Source organism: Myxocyprinus asiaticus, chromosome 35 (genome assembly GCF_019703515.2).
Source record: "Myxocyprinus asiaticus isolate MX2 ecotype Aquarium Trade chromosome 35, UBuf_Myxa_2, whole genome shotgun sequence".
NCBI classification, from domain to species: Eukaryota; Metazoa; Chordata; class Actinopteri; order Cypriniformes; family Catostomidae; genus Myxocyprinus; species Myxocyprinus asiaticus.
In genome coordinates this window covers 7,280,001-7,300,500 of record NC_059378.1, presented here as the reverse complement: position 1 = coordinate 7,300,500, position 20,500 = coordinate 7,280,001, and the positions used below count along the sequence as shown (strand labels likewise).

Here is a 20,500-nt window from a genome sequence, read left to right as displayed (position 1 = left end):
TCGCATTGGAGACCCATCAGGAATGCCACCATTTTGAAGTCTCCTATGACCTCCCAGCCGTACTAATACTTCAAGGTGTCCAGCAAGGTCTTGATGCTGTTGTAATCCTCTTTAAGGTGCACCGAGTGAGCCAGGGGAAGAGATGGGTACTTATTACCATTATGGACCAGTACGGCTTTGAATATTACTTTAGTATAAATACATGTTAATTTGGATTTATATGTTGTTTTTTTCTAACTTTATGTGAACGAAAAGACACAAATTCACCCGTTTTCTCATTGGAAATAGGTAAATTTCAAAATATCATTGTCCTGGTCACAAAAGCAAAGTTTGTGGGGAATAATAGCCATTTTCTATACTTTTGAGGCATAAGCAATTAGGAAATAACACTTACTACCCAGGAACAAAAAAAACAAAAACAAAAAAAATAAAAATTATGATTTAATGATTAGATTATGATCAATTCTGAGAAACTGCCTAAGAAACTGCTGAAAAATCACAAAGAATATTTACATTTTATTTTTGTTTTCTCTGATTTGACATGATCAAAAACTGCTTTTGTTTTGTTCCCAATCATGTCACCTGTACGTATCAATTTTGTGTTGATATGACAATGCAATCAAAAGTTATAGCATTACAAAAATAATTTATCCTTATGTCCAAAAATGTCTCCAAACACAATAAACATAATAATTGTACATAAGAACTTATTACACATGCAAATACAACAATGACTAAAGGTATGCTCTCTCTCCAAAGCATGCAGGCATGAGTAACGAGATCTCATTCAGTTCCATTCTGTGTCATTTGAGTCATCATTGAGTCTGTGTCATATACTTGGTGCCATCTAGTGGTGCCCATTTGTAATCAGAGTGAACGATTTTCTCTGCCCATATTTGGATGACTTCCACCTCTGGTTGCAGCAATCTGAATCATAATACAATTGGTTTAGCGTTCTATCATACTGGACAACATACTACACCATTTCCGATAAAGTTATCAGATCGAGTAAAGCTAACAGGTTTTTAGCCAGATAGCACATTATGTGCTGTGTACACACTGTGCATCGAGTGGATTATCTAATGATTGATGCATCTGAATATGTTGTGTGTGGGCTCGTTTTAAAGATAATCACCTCCTTTAAGTAATGTTATGTGATATTTTATGTCCCTTATTTTTTCGTGAAGTTATAAGCGAAAAAGCGGCAAATAAGCAACACCTGTTTACATGTAACATGTATGTCAAAGACATATACTTGGCTATTACTCGGGTATATTTCTGTCTGTGGGTAAAAAATAGGCTTGTTTTATTCTACTCTATCAGAGCTTTCTAACGACACATGGCTATTTGTGACACATTTCAGTTTGATGTTTATACCGATTACAATATTATGCACAGTGCAAATTCTTTAAATAAATTGTCAAAACAGAACACTTCTGATTTGTCTGCAAATTTGGTCATAATGCCTACATGCATTGGAAAGTAGAGCTTCTAAGCTTTCAAATGATACCTATTTTGTATTGGTCAAGATAGTAGTATTTTATATTTTTATTTTAATTTTTTTTGCAAGCCCATCTGAGCTTAAAGAGTTAAACAGATGCAACCTGCCAAAAAGGAATTACTTGCAGCCAAGGCCAAGTTTAAAGCAATGAAAAACTTGATCTGGAGGGCTAGATGATTTGAACAGGTCTCCAGCCAGGTAATTGAAGTGCATGACACATAATCTGTCTACTGCACCACAAATCTGGAGTTCCAACAGCACAGTACAGACCAACATCTGACAAAGTTCTCTGCAGATGAGGAGACTGGTAGAGCTCTGGCAGTGTATTTCAGCATTAATAAAAAATGAAAGTGTAGTGCTTCGGTAGATCTGTGCTCTTCTTCCCAGGGGTAGGGGGTTGTTTGAAAAACTCTGAACCAGTGCAGCATTCCCATATCCACCCATATCTAGAGAGGGGCTCTTTAAAAATTCATTAATTTACAGCAAAAATAGATTAAAGCACCCAGCTGAGCAAAACTTGAAATTTGGCTCCTGAATAACATTAATAATAAAACAGTTCCCAAAAGCCCAAGGGGACTCGCCTGAAGAAACTCAGTTGGCTTCGGATCACCTTATAACACCTTGTGAATAGCTAATTTATAATAATCACCAAAATAAAATTTTCATCGACATTAAAGGTGCCATGAACTGCCATTCACAATCTCAATCTATTTTAAATCTAATCATAGCCTTGAAGTTGCAATACCAGCATCTGGTGGCTTAAAAGTTCCTAGAACTAGAGTTACTCTAAATTGCTCTGGTCAGTTCTAAATGAGGTTCACTTAAGTACAATTATCCCCCTGTGATCTTTTACATAAAAAGGCTTCTGTAACATGAAAAAGTGGGCTCACACAATACGACTGCAAAAAAGATTCAAATTGGAATCAGAGATGAACGGGGTCATTGCTCATCTGCATTCTAGTGATGAACAGCTTTGCTAATGAAGACTGAGCTTACCGACTCTAACCACTATAGCACAGCAAAGCAACTTCATATTGGATTGAGGGATAACATAAGCTTCGGCATGCAAGGCATCAATGCAACAGTTTGAAATGGACATTACAAAGCATTTAAAAGACAAGTTGTGCACGAGGTGGTGCAGTGATAAGACTCCAAGGTTAATTTAATGGTAAGCAGAATGTAGCCTAAATAATTCTGCATTTAACTAAAAATGGCTCATTGTTTTAACACTGCCACACTCATTTCTATGCCTAACAAGAACTAACATGTAGTGATAGGGTTGCGCAGTATACTGGTACCTACAAAACGTTGCGGTACCAAAAAAGTAAAAACAGTACGATATCATCTTGTTGCTAATTTTGGTACCATACTACAGTGTGGTGCTATTAACAAAATTTTACAGGATGTGACATTTTTGATGGCCAAGTGTGATTTTTTTTTTTTATCCCCTTTTCTCCCAATTTGGAATGCCCAATTCCCACTACTTAGTAGGTCCTCGTGGTGGCACGGTTACTCACCTCAGTCCACACACAACTTGCTCTGCTCTCTGTCATTCTTCACACACACACACACACACACACACACACACACACACACACACACAATAAGAGTTAAGTGTACCCTTATTGTAGAGACTTTTTTGGGGGCAAAACAACACCAAAGCATTCAATTCTGGTTACTTCGAGATAAGCATTTTTATTATTATTATTATTTTCTTGAGTATGTATAGCATTTATGTAACTCCTGGCTAAAGCATTTTTAAAAGAGGCTACTTAGACTAGTGTCGGAAATGAACTTTTCTATTAAAGGGCAACATTTGCCCCCTGGAGTTGTTTTTAAGCGCATTTTGTTTACAATTATAAGGGCATTGTTAGGGCATATTTTATAACAGTACAAAATATAACAATATGATGTCATTGCGTTATTTAAAATACTTCAAATTAATCAATTCCTTTAAATGTTCAACCCAAATAATAAAATAAGCATTTACCTATAAATTTAAATGGACATCAACTAATTTCATGCGATACGTATATATTAGGTCTAGAATAGAAATGAATATTAGGGCTGTCAATCGATATAATTCTTTAATCGAATTAATTACATGGTATGCCGATTAATTAATCGCAATTGATCGCATATATAAATATTTGCTTAGAAAGCCCCTCAAATAGCAATAATTCAAAAAATGATTAAATACTTATAAATAGTTATATTTAAATCATTATAAATAAAATATATATTATAAAAAATAATAATATAGATAATTAAAAAGCATTACATCATTGTGACACACAAAAAAAGCATTAAAAAAAGACAGTAACACTTTACAATAAGGTTCCATTTGTTAACATTATTTAATAACATTAGTTAACATGAACTAACAATGCGCAATAATTTTACAGCTTTTATTAATCTTAATGTTAGTTTAAACATATACTAATACACTTCTCAAATCAAAAGTTGTTTGTTAACATTAGTAAATGCATTATGAACTAACATGAACTTACAATCATCAATTGTATTTTTATTAACTAATATCAACTAAGATTAATAAATGCTGTAAACAATATATTATTAACGGTTCATGATACCTAATGCATTAACTAATATTAATGAATAGAACCTTATTGTAAAGTCTTACCAAAAAGACAATTCAAAAAGTGGCTTTAGTATGCAATATATGTTTATTTCCACATTATCGAACTTATGTCATCTGCTTATAATTGGTCTACATTTCACACAATCCATTTTGCAATTGAATTCGTCAATCAGTCTGAGATATATTTATTATGAGGGCTTTTCTAAGGACGCATCAATGCATACCTGCTTCAGACGCTTTTGGAGTGTCTCGTTTGTGTCGCGTCATAAACATACCGTTGTTATGTCAAGTTAAACATAGTTTGAAACTTAGAAAAACATGTCTTGAGATCCCTAAGTTCGTATTTGTGCTCCATCAAGTGTATGAACACAAGAACGTGTTCTCATCTTGTTCTGTCTGCTGTCGGCGAGTGTGGTTTGTTCTCTGAATAAGCACGTTGCCCAAACAGCTGAAGTTTGGCTTACTGCCCCTGGAGAAATGTGCTGGTACTTCAAGCTTGAATTGCTCAGATGGAAGGACTATTCCTTATCACGGTCCGAGGACATGATTACTTTATTTTTTATATAATTATTCGCACTGAATTAACGCGTTAAATCGACAGCCCTAATAAATATACATTATCCAATGTTGCAAATAAAAAATAGAAATCCTAAGTGGTGCATTTTGTTTCCCCCCCACATTTGTAATTTTGGGGTCCTTTGTCACCTTCAGTGCCATTTTTGCCCTGAGCCCTTGTTAATTTTGACCCTGGTTCAGACTAAATGCGTTCTTGCGCTAAAAAAAGCATGCAATAAATAAGGCAGAACACAGGTGTCTCGAGACACGTTTTTAACGGTTAAAGTTCTTTAACAACGTCTAAAAACACAGCAAAACGCTGCAAAAAATCATTAATCTAGCACGTTTATATGAAAAACTATTGAAACGAGGACAGAGGAACCTTTATGAGGAGGCTTAAGAGAGGATGCACAGGTGGATTCGATGTGGAAATCTTTTGTGTTGAAGCATCTGCCACATGCATAAATCCTGATCCATGTTTCACCGCTGTTTTAACAAATTGTAATTGTCATATACTTCCAGAGTGCATCTTGAATTATTAGGATTTATTCTTAATATATCAATAAATGAAATTTGAACAACATCTCAGAGGAATGCGATGCTCTGAAATGATGCTTATATAAATGGGGCATTTCATTTTACTAATAAATTTCACTTGGATTCCTCCGTCCTCGTTTCGTTTCCTTGCATCTTTTTATCGTATCCAAAGAGGGAGCTGACAGGATGCAAAGGAAAGGATGTAAGTAAAAGGGACAGTTTTAGAAATGAAAAGCCATAGACGAGAGAGGCGCTGCACTGTTTCTTTGCTGTTTCTGTGCTATATGTGATTGATTTTTTTTGGATCAACAACTGACATTAAAGAACATAACAGATATTCAAACAGACATAATAAAGCAAGTTTGTGCATTACTAATAGCCAAACATTGTGGCCATTTTACAACATGTTAAAGTCATGTTCTATATTAACGAATTCTGTGGAGTATATAAAGATAACAAATACAGTTAACAAATCAGTTTTGTACCATACACTGCAGCAGTAAGGATACCTTACCCTGGTTTGGAAGCACAATTAGAACTTGTTGCCTGTCGGCCTTCAGAGAAACACACGCGTCCACCTATGCTTTTGCAGCTCTTATCACGGATGTGATCGGCCAAACAAAATGCTTGTTCACCTAACACTGAAGTTTAAAAAATCGTTAACATGGATGTATTTTTGTTGAAAATTAATTACAGTATTTTATTTGATTAAACACTGTTTTTATGATAACATTTAATTAAAATATTGAAAAAACATGGAATCCAAAAAAAATAAAATGGTAAATGCAGAATTTGCAACTATAAGACTTTATGCAGTTCGTTAAATCAAGTCCTTTTCTGTGTGATCTCATCAGTAGTCTGAGGCTAATTCTTTGTTGCCGAAGTATTGATTTAAAATCAATACCAAGGTACCAGGGCTGGTATCATACCGAAGCCAAAATGTTGGTATCGGAGCAACCCTAAAGAGTCAAATGGCTTCTTTACCACATTCATGCTATGCGTAATTTGAATAAAAAAATTTTTTTTTTAAAAACATCTGTTCTTTTGATTCACAAGTGATTGTAAAGAACAAAAACAGTTTTAAAAGAGACATTATTCAATGACAAATGGATTGCGTCGATCTCATCTTTGGACACATTACACGGAACAGGTCAAACCAAACTTTTACTCTTAACACGCAGTGAAAGGATCTTGCTGCTGAACTACTTCTCCACTTTACTACTCAATCACTAGTGAGTGAAATCTGAACATTTACCAGCCAGTGGCTAATCACAGACATTTTAAGTTGCATAGCACAACATTTAGCACCATATTTACTCGCATTGTAGAGGGTTGCACAAATAGTAAAAGAATCTGGAATTTAAGAATCAGTATTATGATTGTTCAAATGAAAATCACATTGCATCTGGAACATTTGATATATTTGTAACCAGTCCTATATTGTATTATGACCAGCATAGCTTGAATAGTTACCTGATGGGTGTGTCTGAGCTGAGCATGCCATGCATTTAGCTTGCCTGCACCCCATTTACCAACAGGGGTCTGATAATTCCATCTCACGGACAGCCATTTGAATAATCGCTTCAACAAGGGGGAAAAAATTAAAAGCCTCTCAGTGAGACAGAGCTGGGCAAAGGGCCACCGCTGCATTCCAAATGAGCAATTGGTATGCAAAAGGTGAGGGGATGTCTCTTCTTTGTCCATGTCAGTTTGCTAAATCTACACACATCTTGCTAATAATTCGGTGCCATTACACTGCGTTTCAACTTTAAAAACTAAAATATGTCTGGTCATTGAAAGCTAACAAAACATAAGGGCAAAACACTTGTTGGATCTGCAGTACACACAAAAAGAGAAAATGATACACTGCTTTCACATAACACAGATATAAGAGAACAGATGTTTGTCCAAAACACTGAGAAGCACAGCTGGATAAAGACTTAACTTTCTAAATGTGGGACAAAATCTCATCAATCAATTCAGCAGAGGAGAAAAAAATATTAATGCCTCAGAAAACACTGTAAACTGTGTAACAGTAAAGTCAGCTCATTACACAGAACACAGTATAGCTCCTTCATCTAAAAAATTTATAACGTAGCCTCCAAAGATCTAAAGCGCCATAGAATGCCCCGTTTGGTGTGTAGCCTATGGCATCGTTTAGTGATGATAAATTAGGTGGAATGCATAAAGCCAGCAGTTTTCAGGTGAGTTTAGACTTAGCGGCAGGATGCCCACCGAGACCTAGGGGCATGAAGGAGATGAGTCTGTATGCAATACTGCAGCAGAGGCCTCGTCAGATCCTGGCATGGGAACAGTTATGGTACACTACAACAGATGCCATGCTTGTGTTCTTTAACAGCTTCCATTCTAACCCATTTAGCAACGTACTAATGAACAACATACAACATCATGTTAAAGATAAAAGATAAGGGCGATACCTTTTTTATAGTAGGCTTCACAACCAAAGTAACAAACACTTATTTCATGGTTACGTTCAATCTGCTTCTTTGTTTTGTAAGGCGCAAAAAGTAGATTGTACAAATGTCATCCGAGTAAGCAAATGCTACAACTAAAATAGGCTACTATTTAACATTTTTTTAAAAAAGCAATAAATTCTATTAAGCCCATTTTTATAATGCGCCCATTTTTATAATGCATCCATTTTTATATATTAATTATAATGCATTATACAGTAAAGCAGTCAAAAGGTCTCATAATACACCTTACAATATGATATAACTTCTTACAAATATTTGTAACTACAGTGATATTACATTATAATACTAACCTATTTATTGTTATATCTTAAAGAGTATAATGCATTATAACAAAATCAACCTGCAATTTTAAAAGGGTCATGACATGAGGAATCAACTTTTCCTTGATCTTTTTACATATATGAGGTCATTCTACTATAAAACATACTGTAAATTTCAGAACTTAAAACGTCCTCCTTAATAGAAAAAGAGCAATTATTTAAACCAAGCTGCAAAAACGGTTAGTTTGGAATGTGTGGATTTTGTGACGTCACGAGGACCAATACGTCAAGAAAAGACTGCCTCTACAGCAAGACATCTATGCCCATTTTTACAATGTTGCACCCTTGGCCCTGCCCACAGGCACACAGTCAGACATGTGAAGAGGAGAGACATGGGCCTGTCTGTCATAGGAGATTCATACACCAAAGGGGACTTATACAGGACACCATCCTAAATGTTTTTCTGTTATGTGTAAGCCTGAAATTAGTTGTACTATGTCATGAAGCTTGTTCATTATCTTCCGATTTAATTATAAATATGGCTGCACGATCATCAGTCAATCATAACAGTAGGTGTTTACGTTGGAGCTTGAAGGAGGAGCTTAGGCCAAAACCAAGCATTTCAGGGAGAGGACAGGAGACAGGGTGGAAAATTATAATTTATTACTAAATTTTGACTGTTTTGGTGGAAAGAAAACTTTACTAACATTATCAGAAGACCTAAGGGAAGGTAATAAAAAACAAACATAAACTTGTAACATTCAATACATGTAAAGCTTATTTAATGGAAGTTACATAAAAATGCACACAATACAAAGGACATTAAGAATGGAAATTTGAAGGCATTTTCCATATAGCCTAATTTTGCCCAACAGGGTGTAATTTAAGTGGAACACAAGACATATGCCATAAAAATATATAATAAGCATCATACAAGCTTGACTTGTAATGTCTTATAACCACTCAAAAATATCTTATGTTTATAAGACACTCACTTAAACCTCGTGTGACTCCGCGTCCACATGCGTGGACATTGTATTCTGGCTTCACTATACGCATCGCATAATTTCATTTCATTTAAACCAACTGATCCCAGACTCTGAGCTGTCAGTAAAGAGTTAAACTTTCAACGTACGGTGTCATGTGACCAAACAACATGACATCGATCACAGCGGAGTTTGTCTTTGGGAGAAACTCCAACAAAACTGCATCTGGTAAGAAACCTGATTATGTTTTTACATTGAAACCAGTCAAAAGATTATAGTCTCTAGTTTCATACGATATGCCATTTTTTTTATTTTGAGCACGATTTTGCGAAACGGCACGCTGTTAAACACAATGACCACGTATGTGGACTATATGCTCATTTTCATTTAAAATATCCAATACTCACTGTGCATTATCACACGAAGAATAAATGGTTTCTTTCAAAAGCTGGAAAATGTTGCTTTCAGAGGCTGTATATGGAGTTAGGATGAAAATATATGGTGCATTTCAAACTGTTCTGAGACCAGTGCAGACAGACAGCACACTGTTAAGTCATTCACTAAATAGGGAGCAAGGGACCATCCTATCGCTCTCTATGCAGCTAAATGCATTCAATCGAAAGTTCAATTTCAGGCTGCAGATGATGTTTGGACCACTCAACATGTTTGGCAGACATGGGACAATGATAATCAGTAAACGGGACTATGGTAATAGATTCAGAATTTATAATGTATAATTTTATTTTAACATGGTTGGCAGTGATTGGATGATGCTGGCCATTACTTTGAATCAGAATTATTTCTGCTAATTTCTAATGTAATGTCTGTAGCGTCTCAAAAACACAAATAACCAACACTCCTGGAAACATAAACAATTTGATTTGAAAGATCTGACTTTCTAACGCTTGGTATTATTTCAAATTTCACATATGTGGATATAATTATTTTTTTTATTTTTTTTTTACATGTTTCTTAGGGGCTACTAGTTACAAATCAAAAAGGTAAATGGAAAATACACACAGCAGTCACGCTCGGGTCTCAGGAGGTTAAGTGTATCTCATAGTGTATTTATAATACATTATAACTTCTGCAGATAACATTTGATGTTGGTCATGTTAGAATGCATTATATTCTAAGGTATAACTATAAATAGGTAAGTATTATAATGTAACAATTGTTGTTAAAATTATTTATGATAAGTTATGACATATTATAAGGTGTATTATGAAACATTACAAATGCATTATAATGCATTTATAATGCCTTTACAAAGTATTATAAATATGGGCTCAATAGAAAATGTTACAACAATTTTGAATACTTAAAGGGAACACTTTCAGCATAAGAACCAGCAGGCATGTTCTGACAGGGATCTAATGGTTCAATCATTTTCTGCATTCTGTGAACTGGCAACCCAAAGACAAACAAGTCTGGTGCTAACGTGAATCTTTCACACTACAGTATTGCCACACTGACTGGGTGGGGAAAATATGTCCTGGGGTAGTTCACATATGTCCATCATTCAATATTTTAGGCAGGCTGGTGCAGAAGTCTTTACGTACTTTAAGTGAACGAGGAGGGGGAAATCAAAATAAAACTAATAATATCTGTGTTGCAGTGGTCAGTTTTCATTAGGCATGCAAGTATGAGCAGACAAGCTGTCACTGAAATGCAATTCAGGTACTACTGAGTACTGACAACTTAATGCCAAATTATTGTGGCAGGAGAGACCACAACGTAAACAACAAATATAACAATGAGCCCTTCATGACAGTAAATGCCTGTTCTTAGCTGAAGGGGAAAATCCAAATACCCGAGACAATGGGAAACATTCCTGCAGCTGATGACAAGACGGGGGTCTAGTTTTAAAGACAGTTAAGCTAGATATTATGTGTTGGAAATCTTGCAAAATACAATGTGGTCGTAAAGCACACCCTATATGAGTATATGTTACTGATCAGAACTGTACAAAGTGAGTATTATCACCTGCGGTCGAATTACCCAAGTAAAAACCTGTTATCTGTGCTAATTCACACAGCTTATGGTCTTGATCGTGTCACTTCAAAAATACTCAATATTCCCAAAGTATAATATACTCAGTGCCTTTAAAATGCCATTATGTATAGCACGGTTTGATCTCACAAAAACAGTGATTTTACATGCATATTAATGGCATTTTAAAGGCATCATAGGTTGGCCGGGACTCTTATTTGCAATGACATGCAGCTGTCGCGCATCTGTTTCCAAAATATGAATAGATACTGCCTCCACCTCCAAGTACTGTTAGTTGACAGCACCAAAAGTTGCTCGTTTGGCAGTTCGTGGCCGAACAGTTCCCAACCAGCTCGCTTTACTGACTAAAGGCGGGTGTACACGGTGTGATTTTCGGCTGTCGTGTGAGCTCGTGACCGATTTTTTCCAGTCGGGAGAGATCGCATCGAAATCGTTGGTGCTCGTGTGGTCGCAGCTCGCATCGTGTGAGAGGAATGAGCAATCTACCTGTAGTTGACCAATCAGGAGAAGGTGTTAAAACTCACGCTATCAATGAAAACTGAGTGTTCATGAAACTTTTACACATTTGGAGAAAATGGTCATGTTAAAACTGTGTTTTTCCCATATTATTCACGACCACATCACTGGGAAGGATTCTACAGAAATACCATGCTGTTCTCTGCTCTTCACACAAATCATTTGCCATACGGGTTGTGCTAGAAAACAATCTTTATTACTCTGACGTACAGAGTTTTAACATTTCCATCATGGTCTATTTTTATTCATCATACATGCATTCATTTCAGTTCTAGGGCTTCATTTAGGGGGATATAGCATCTGTTATAATTGTATATGCACACGATAGTGGATATGTGATAGATTTTTATCTAGATCTATCTATACTCTTTATAAATACTATATATAAATACTATTATAGGTTATAAATATAGGGTATAATAGGAGATGCCAGTGGCGATAACTCCACCTTGGACACGAGCCTGAGTAAGCTTGCTATATAAACAAAGATGCAAATGAATTCCTTGCAACCAGATGTCTCCTCAAAAAACGCCATTTGCCAGCAGCAGCAAGCCGCCTTCCCCTGGACATCTGATGAGTTATGCCATGAAGCGCACATATACACAGTTGTCGTTCACTCTGCTGTGCATAATGGCACCAAAATAACAAAAAAAAACAAAAAGTATGACGAGTCGTGTTGTGTTCTCCAAGCATGTTTGTGTTTCACACAGTGCGCCACACAAGCTAGAACCGCCACTGCAAGCTCCTCCTGCGTGTCATTTACATTGTGTGTATGAGCCAAGAACATTTGCCATTGCGCAAATAAAATTAAAGTGAAACTATAAAAATCTTCGCTTGTTTTTTCGTGGGAGTTTGGCGTGAACCTCCGTAGATGGTACGCCCATCAGAGCACTTTAAAGCGGTTCATATTAACGCGCTGCTCTGCTCTGAATGCGGCCAGTCCGTTCATTTTAGGTGCTCAAATAATACAAAAACACATCATGGTATATCTATTCACTTAAAATTCCCATATGTGGACAGTAAATTGTGACTGGAATATGAAGTATGTAATGCAGCCATGTATGGCCAGCCACGAGGTATACTGTCTGTCGTAAAATGTAAAGCGGACTGGTACCTCTTCGCTTTCACATCGCACAAATCAATCGAACCACAAAAGGACCCACAAACGCTTTTGGGTCCTTTTAGGGGTCTGAGACCACTTGGGTTGTTCACATATACACATTATACCACTCTGAGAGCACTTGGGAGGGCTCAAATGAACTAGGTATGAAAACGCCCTAAAGCTGAATAGACCTTTTTCACAGACTGTGATGACGCGTTTCCACCTTACTCAGCAGCGTATATCTAGCAAACTTTTTTTATATGATAATTTGTTTTTTTAAATATTGAGTGTAAGTTCATAACATTATGCGTTGTGTTATATTACCCTGAAATTAGTTTTAAAAAATGAATTACCACAGCTGCGAAGAGGTTTCTATTACAGCTGCTGAGAGAGTGACAGTAAATTTAACATCTCTTCCCATCTGACTGTCTTAATCCACCCCTCTCTATTTTTTCCCTCTTCTAAAAAGTCATTCAAACGTAATAGCGGATTTTTTTCTTTTGCTCATGGAGCAAATGAGTAAGTGAAAATGCTATTTGCTGTGGTCTCCCATTCACTGAAAAAGGTCTATAGTTCAGGTAGCCTATGCTCTACTAAAATAAAGCACTAAACGTCATGTCATGTTTGCGCTTAAATGCGAGAATTTTCCGCACTTTCTTTTTAATCCTGTACATTTTGTGCACTTTATTATCATTCAGTATCTGGCAGCAGCAACACATTGACGTTATGATTGATGTATGCAGACATCAAATCACACAGCCTCCCATCGAAATCTGAATCTGTCAAATGTTGGACAGCATTTGTGACGATTATCCATATTTATGTATTTGTTAAATCTGCAGATGAGCTTTCAGCTAATGCAGCCCCTGCCAGTCTTCTTTTTTATTTCTAAATCGCAAGCTACAAGGAAGCAATGTCCTCCTCTGGCTTTATGTCTTCTAGTGATAAATAGCGCGAAAATTCATGCTATTGCTCCGGAATTCGCCAGGTCGTAAAGTCGTGTCGTGTACGGCTGCACCTGTACGATTATCAGATAAACTGACTCGTAACGTGTGCTAGTGCTCACGACCTCCTGAGTGTCACAACTCGCACCGTGTACGCCCGGCTTAAGTTTCAGTCACAAATACTTCAAGGTTGGCACGTCAGAAGCCTGTCAGATAACCGAACAAACAGCAGGCGAGCTAAAGTAGAGCTGGCTGCTAATTAGCCGCTCACTATCGCTACCTGTCTGGCAGAAGAGTATAGGCGGCTAGCTGGCTTGCTAACTAAACTTCTTCTCCCTGTGACAGCCGAGCTCTCGGTGTCCCCACCTGCCCCCGACCGAACGCAGCTGCAGCTGCAGCAGCAGCAGCAGCAGCAGCAGCAGCAGCAGCAGCATACCACTGAAGGCCTGAGCGTCCGTCCTTCCCCTTTTCCCTCAGAACTTTAGCGCCACACAACTAACAGTTAAAGTCGTCCATTTTTCGCGGGCCCTGACTTCAACTTCGCGAGCTCGTATCGTTCACCCGCTCATTCGCTCGCACTCACTCACCCGGGCTTGTGTCAGCTGCTGGAGGCCAGTCCAGGTCTGTCAAAGTCAGCCGTCCCCTCCACTTCCTTTATTCGATCACAGCTCCCTTTCTCTTCTCGAAATAAGCCTCAGCTCTGCGTGTTTGTCGAGGGTTGGAGACCCGCAATCCCTTTACCGGTTTGTCCGTGACGTCTCTTCGCCTCTCTGTCTCTCTCGCGCTCGTTCGTCTTTCTCTCTGAATAGCCAACATCCGGGCACCGAGTGGTTGCATGCGCGGATCAAAAATCTGGAACTACTTTTGGGCATGAGTCGAAGAACGGCTGTACCAAGCTGCGACAGGGTTTGCATCCGAAATAACCACGGAAAGTAGTTCCTTCAGGAATGTTGTGTACAAGAATATTGTCACCAGAATTGTCGATACTATTGTCGTTAATGACAGTCACAGTCACCATTATCATAAGCATAAACATAAGTGGTTATTGAATTTTCCCTTTATATTGTTTGGTTTATGGTTTCCAATGTGGTTTGTGAGTTCCTCAAACGGTATACTACAAATCAATTGCTGTCCACAGTGAAATAATAATAATATCTTGCAATTGCACTGCCTGAATATTTTTATATTATGTCATTTAAAATACCAGGCAATCATGATGATGCATAAATACTTAATGAATTAGGGGCTTTCAGTGCATTGCAATAAAATGCATGTGATTTCGTATTGTTTGACAATGCTGCCCCCTGCTAACATGGAGGTTTAAATACTTGTTTTACTTTTTTAGTTCCAGCGTTTGGGTGCAATCAGAGACTGTATAGCTAGAAAGACTTTGGTGTAATCCAATTACAAATAAATTTGTTACTGTAATTTAATTACTTTTTAGTAAAAAAAAGAAGCTGTGTAATGCATTACATTTTAAATTATTGTAATCAGATTACAGTTACTGATTTTTTTAAATAAATATAATTACTTTTAAGTACATTATTGGGTTATATTTATTTCTAATGTATTATTTATGTAGAATACATGAATTATGGCCCTGTTACCAGTGAAGGAGAAATGTGAGGTGCTGAATGTATGACTTGAGTGTAACAATAAACAATGAAGAAATATAGACATTATTTTGAATTTGTTGAGCGGAAAAGTGTTTTAGAAAGTAATTTAAAAGTAAAATAATTAGTAATGTGATTACTTTTTCTAAGAAGTAATTATTAAAATAATCTGATTATAATTTTAGAGAAATAAGTAGTCATTTGTAGTGGATTACTATTTTTAAGTAACTTACCTAACACTGTTTAGTTCACATTTTGCAGCTCAAATTCCTTAAACCTACATTAGAATTGTATCTTTTAATATGTTAGACGGATAATTATAACAGTGCTTATTAACATATCGTATGATGTGGTAGTACTTATTATACTTTTCATCGTTTAGTCTATCTATGTTTTCATATGTTATTTTTGTAGACTAATATGCCAGTTGAAGTTGATATTCGCCATAAAAATCATTCCTGAATTGTATATCTCCACGACTGAAAATGCTTTTTAAACTTTAATTTTAAAATGTCTATGACTGCCCTCTGGTGTAGCCAATCACAACAGCTACGTTGCGCATGCCCACACGCAATCGAAATCGTACTAATTTGTGGGAAGTCGTATTTCTTTGCTGTCACTTTCTGTTCAAGTTTATTAGGGTCATTCGCCAGTGTATCATATTCTTCCTAGTTTTATTTAAGGTGGTTTAATCACCGAGTGTCAACAGGTAAAGACCTCGTTTTTTTGTTATGTTTATTTATGCATACCTGCTCGATAATAAGAGCTAGAATTTTGTTTTTACGCAGCAGATTGGTTTAATTCGCATGTTAATAAATGAGAATTAGACATTACTTAAATTTTCATTTTTATTATTGTACTCTTGGTATAAAGTCATGGAAATTATGGCATTGCACTTGACTCTGCTTAAAAGCATAAAACACAAGCAGTTGCTCAAGATGTTTTCAACTGACCTTCACTTTATAGTGAGTTATTTGTTTCTGTTTGTTGTGTTTTCAAATTGTGTTGGTGCTGGATGTGTTAGACTAGGTGATTTTGTTGGGTACATGTTTTATTGCTGCCAAACTGTCATTCCATACCACAGTACTAAACTCCGCTTAGAAATCTGCAGCAATTAAAACATGGTTTATTTTAAAGGGATAGTAAGCCTAAAAATTAAAATACTCAGTAGTTACTCTTCCCTCGTGCCATCCCAGATGTGTATGACTTTCTTTATTCTGCTGAACACAAACAAAGATTTTTAGAGGAATATCTCAACTCTTTAGGTCCATTCAATGCAAGTGAATGGTGGCAGAATCTTGAAGCTGCAAAACAGCATATAAAGGCAGCATGAAAGTAATCCATATGACTCCAGTGGTTAAATCTATATCTTCAGAAGTGATATAATCGGTGTGGGTCAGAAACAGATCAATATTGAAGTCCTTTTTTTTTAATACTCTTATATACCCAAGACAGCATATATACTATATATAAGCATTATATATATATATACACACTATAAACCTATGCAGGTTCACAAGAGTTCTCCTGTTTTTTGAAGATTTGCATTCTTTGTGCATATTACCACCTACTGGGCTGTTGTGCAAATATGATTTATTTATTCTTTTCCTTTGTTTATCCCTCCCTTTGTTTTCTTACTCCTCCCTAAAGACATAACTATTGATCTGTTTCTCACCCACACCTATCATATTGCTTCTAAATATATCGATTTCACCACATGAGTCTTATGGATTACTTTTATGCTTCCTTTATGTGCTTTTTGGAGCTTCAGAGTTGAACCTACAGAGCTGAGATATTTCTGTAGACGTCTTTGTTTGTGTTCAGTAGAAGAAAGTCACCCACATCTGGGATGGCATGAGGGTGAGTAAATGATGAGAGAATTTTCATTTTTGTGTGAACTATCCCTTTCTTTCAGAAATGTGTACAGTGGCCCACTCGGACCCCTCAGCCTCAAGTGTAGTGGATGGAGGACTGTCAGATGAGTTTGCGGTCCCCTCTCATGTGGAAGACGTCAAGAAACTCATGGTTGAGTTTGCAGAACGTCATGGATCAGCCGGTCGCAGAGTAGTTCTGATCACCTCAGGAGGCACCAAAGTCCCTCTGGAATCCCGAACAGTACGTTTTCTGGACAACTTCAGCAGTGGTCGGCGTGGGGCATCCTCTGCGGAGTATTTTCTTTACTCTGGCTATGCAGTGATCTTTCTGCATAGGCATCGATCTCTCTATCCGTACTCTCGACTGTACACGGGTGTCAATTTACTGGACAGCCTAAGATTAGAGACTGATAAGGACAATGGTCAGGTTCTGGTGGATCAGAAGGCACTTCCAAACATTGCAACTGTTCTAAAAAGCTATCAGGCGGTTAAAGCAACAGGATTACTGTTGCCAGTGGAATTCAACACCTTATCAGAGTACCTCCATCTTCTCAAGGCTGCAGCACAAGCATTAAGCTCCATAGGTGAACAAAGTCCATCACTTTTTGCATACTCGCTTACTTTAGGCTGATATTATATTTGTAGTAGGAATCCTAGTTATATTCCTTTCTTTTTTCCTCCTAGGGTCCAAGGCTATGTTTTATTTGGCTGCTGCGGTCTCTGATTTCTACATCCCAGCGTCTGAAATGCCAGAACACAAAATTCAATCGTCTAATGGACCACTTCAGGTGTGGTATAATAAAGATGAATATTCATTCTGTCTGCTAGGCTACATTTAGTTCTGTAGTAACACTTAGCTGGCTCCTACCAACATATGATTAGGTCAAAAGGGAATCCGCTCAATTTTTATTTTTCTCGAATTTTCTGTGCCAATTCTGCAGAACTGATTTAAATATGGTAAAATGTGCTAAATGGAACTAAGAATACTAAGCACTTAGCATGACTAATACGCTAAAATATTATATACTGTATATGAACACATGAGGGGAATGACAGGTGTTCCAATTGTGCGCAAATCTGCAGGGCTTTATGGCATCTGATTGTTTATATTATTCAGATGTTCTTGTGGTTGTTTATATTTTTCAGATAAGTATGAAAATGGTTCCCAAGATGCTAAACCCATTGGTGAAGGACTGGGCACCTCAAGCGTTTGTCATTTCTTTCAAGCTAGAAACGGACCCATCAATCCTTTTGGAGCGAGCACGTCGTGCCTTAGACATTTACAACCACCAGGCAGTAGTTGCGAATGTGCTGGACACGCGCCGTGGTTATGTGGTTGTTGTCACCAAGGACACGCAACATGAGTTGGTTCTCACAGATGAGGAAGTGCAGAATGAGGTTGAGATTGAGGAACGGATTGTCAGCAATCTGACCAAAGCACACAGTCAATTTATGTCTCAAGTATGAAAAACTTTGCTGTGGTTTCATAGCATTTGGGCTCAAGTTGTTTTTTCAGGCAGATCTAGGATCAGATTGTGTTGTTGTTTGTAACAGCTGTGGTTAAGATTTGGACAGTGAGAGTCTGTTGCCATCTCTGATATGCAAGTCCACAAGTTCAGAAAGCTTTCCGCTGTGAAATATGGATGTATGCTTGGATAGGTTTAAGCTATCATAATAAACATGCCTTCTAGATCATCTTAATATCATAAATCAGTTCATGTTAATTAGACGTTGAGTCGGTCTGCAACAAATCACACAGTGGGCCTTATTCATGAAACATGAGCAAAACAAATCTGTAAGTAAATAGTTTGTAAAAACATTCTTGCATAAATCATAGCATTCAGTTCAATGTAGCAGTTTATGCAAGAATGGGTTTATGAATGATATACACAGAAATTTGTTCTGCTTGCGTTTCATGAATAAGGCCCAATGCTTTTAGTTATGACGCAAGTGAAGGGAGTAGTATGTATAAACTGTTTTCCCAATAAACACAAAGTAAAGCAATATTCAATGTTTTCTTGTCCGTTTATATATAAAATCGTTTGGGGAGAAAATATTTTAAAAAATGACTGTTTATATTTGGTAAGAAGTTTATTTCATATTCATTTACTTTTTGAGCAGTTGTAAATCATTTCCAACAGTAGAACACCAGAAGTACATTTTATCATAACATTCCAGCTGGGTTGAGATTTATCACTTGAGTTTGACACTCCTCTTAACTCCAGCACGAATACCAGACCATTCGCCACTATATCTTGTCTCCTCGTGCCGCACCTCACGAACCTGAAACAAATATTCTGAGTTCAGTATCTATTTTGAATATGAACTCTCACATTTGTACAAGCTTGGTGTATACAAATTAATCTGTTAACACTTACCTGACCCTTCCTACGAATCTGTGCACGTCTGAACTTCTCTCTGTGTTTGACCCTGGGATTCCGATCGATCTTCTTCCTCTTGGGTGTGAGCCCTTTGTTCTTGGACATCTTTTGGCAAAACAGACATATGAATATGAGAACACTGTCTGTAATTAATAAAGTTTAAAATGTTAGTGGTACATAGGAAAATTACTGTGATGTTCAGGTAATTATTATGGCTTCACAAAGTTAACATACTCTTTTTCTACAAACTTGGTTGAGGGTTTTTTTCAAAATCCCTAAACAGAGACCAAAATTTCTAAAGCTAACTCCAAGAGCTTTCAAGCTACATCTACCAAACTTGGCACAGACCTTCAGACTGTTCTGAATTAAGCCTAATTTATACTATGGAAGAAGCCAAACTTTTTTCTCCTGGACGAACTAAAGCACCCTAGGCTAAAGAAGCTGGCGTTTATACTACGTGCAACATCGTTTTAAAATTTGTTGTTGAGGGTGACTTCACTGGAAGACAGTCAACGCACAATTGTAAATAAAATAGTTACTTCGAAACCACACCCACAATTAGTTTTAACCAAACAACAATACTCTTCGACCAGCCAAGTTCTCCTAGGTCAAGAATTTCAGAGATGAACACGAACAGGAGATATATCGCCAAATGAACACGTTGTCAGAACAATAACGTCACTGCATTTCGTCATCATATATAGGCAAACTAAGCGAAGCCTGTTCGCCCAGCAAGTATAAATTAGCCTTTAGTGTGCTATGCCTTTTCTAACAAATTGCACTTATAGTTTTTGCACAGCAGGCGATCGAATTCTGAAAAAAATCACATAATCAGGCCAACAGAATTCTCGTTAATTCAGACTTCAAATGTCAAAAATTCAGATGTAAACAAACACACAAAAGGCCTTTGATCTGCTTTAAGTTGCTCTCCATCTATCTAGCTGGCTGATTGTCTTATTGTAATATCTGTATAACCATCAAACTTTAACCTTTTAAAAACTAGTGTAAAATTTAGACAAGGAGTTGTCAAGCCAACATCAAAGTTTGTCTTGAAACTTTACCCACTAGTTCATTCCTAAAGTCACTTTGAAAAGATGTTTGTGTTATCAGCTGCATGT

The 20,500-nt window shown here is 37.0% G+C and overlaps 3 protein-coding genes across 6 annotated transcripts in view; 1 reads left to right on the top strand and 2 right to left on the bottom strand.

Annotated features, from left to right (window-relative positions):
- Positions 1–14,350, bottom strand: part of LOC127426192 (forkhead box protein J3-like) — a 167,989-nt gene extending 153,639 nt beyond the window's left edge. For all 3 annotated transcript variants that reach the window (XM_051672834.1, XM_051672836.1, XM_051672835.1), the window contains exon 1: positions 14,102–14,350. The gene's annotated coding sequence lies outside the window, so the exon portion shown is untranslated. The remainder of the gene's footprint in view (positions 1–14,101) is intronic.
- A 1,351-nt stretch (positions 14,351–15,701) lies between these two features.
- LOC127426218 (phosphopantothenate--cysteine ligase-like) lies at positions 15,702–19,005 on the top strand. 2 transcript variants are annotated; one of them, XM_051672885.1, is made up of 4 exons: positions 15,702–15,836; positions 17,043–17,585; positions 17,686–17,789; positions 18,148–19,005. In XM_051672885.1, the coding sequence occupies exons 2-4, from the start codon at positions 17,045–17,047 to the stop codon at positions 18,466–18,468; spliced, it is 966 nt and encodes a 321-aa protein (XP_051528845.1). In that variant the 5' UTR covers positions 15,702–15,836; positions 17,043–17,044; the 3' UTR covers positions 18,469–19,005. The 2 variants fall into 2 exon arrangements, with proteins under 2 accessions (XP_051528845.1, XP_051528844.1); XM_051672884.1 differs by having other exon boundaries at positions 15,708–16,092.
- Positions 19,006–19,043: 38 nt separating this feature from the next.
- utp3 (UTP3 small subunit processome component) overlaps positions 19,044–20,500 on the bottom strand; it is a 6,513-nt gene continuing 5,056 nt past the window's right edge. Inside the window, exons 15-16 of the mRNA XM_051672860.1 lie at positions 19,380–19,487; positions 19,044–19,284 (exon numbers count right to left, since the gene is read on the bottom strand). Of these exons, the coding sequence (XP_051528820.1) occupies positions 19,195–19,284; positions 19,380–19,487 (198 nt within the window). The 3' untranslated portion in view covers positions 19,044–19,194. The remainder of the gene's footprint in view (positions 19,285–19,379; positions 19,488–20,500) is intronic.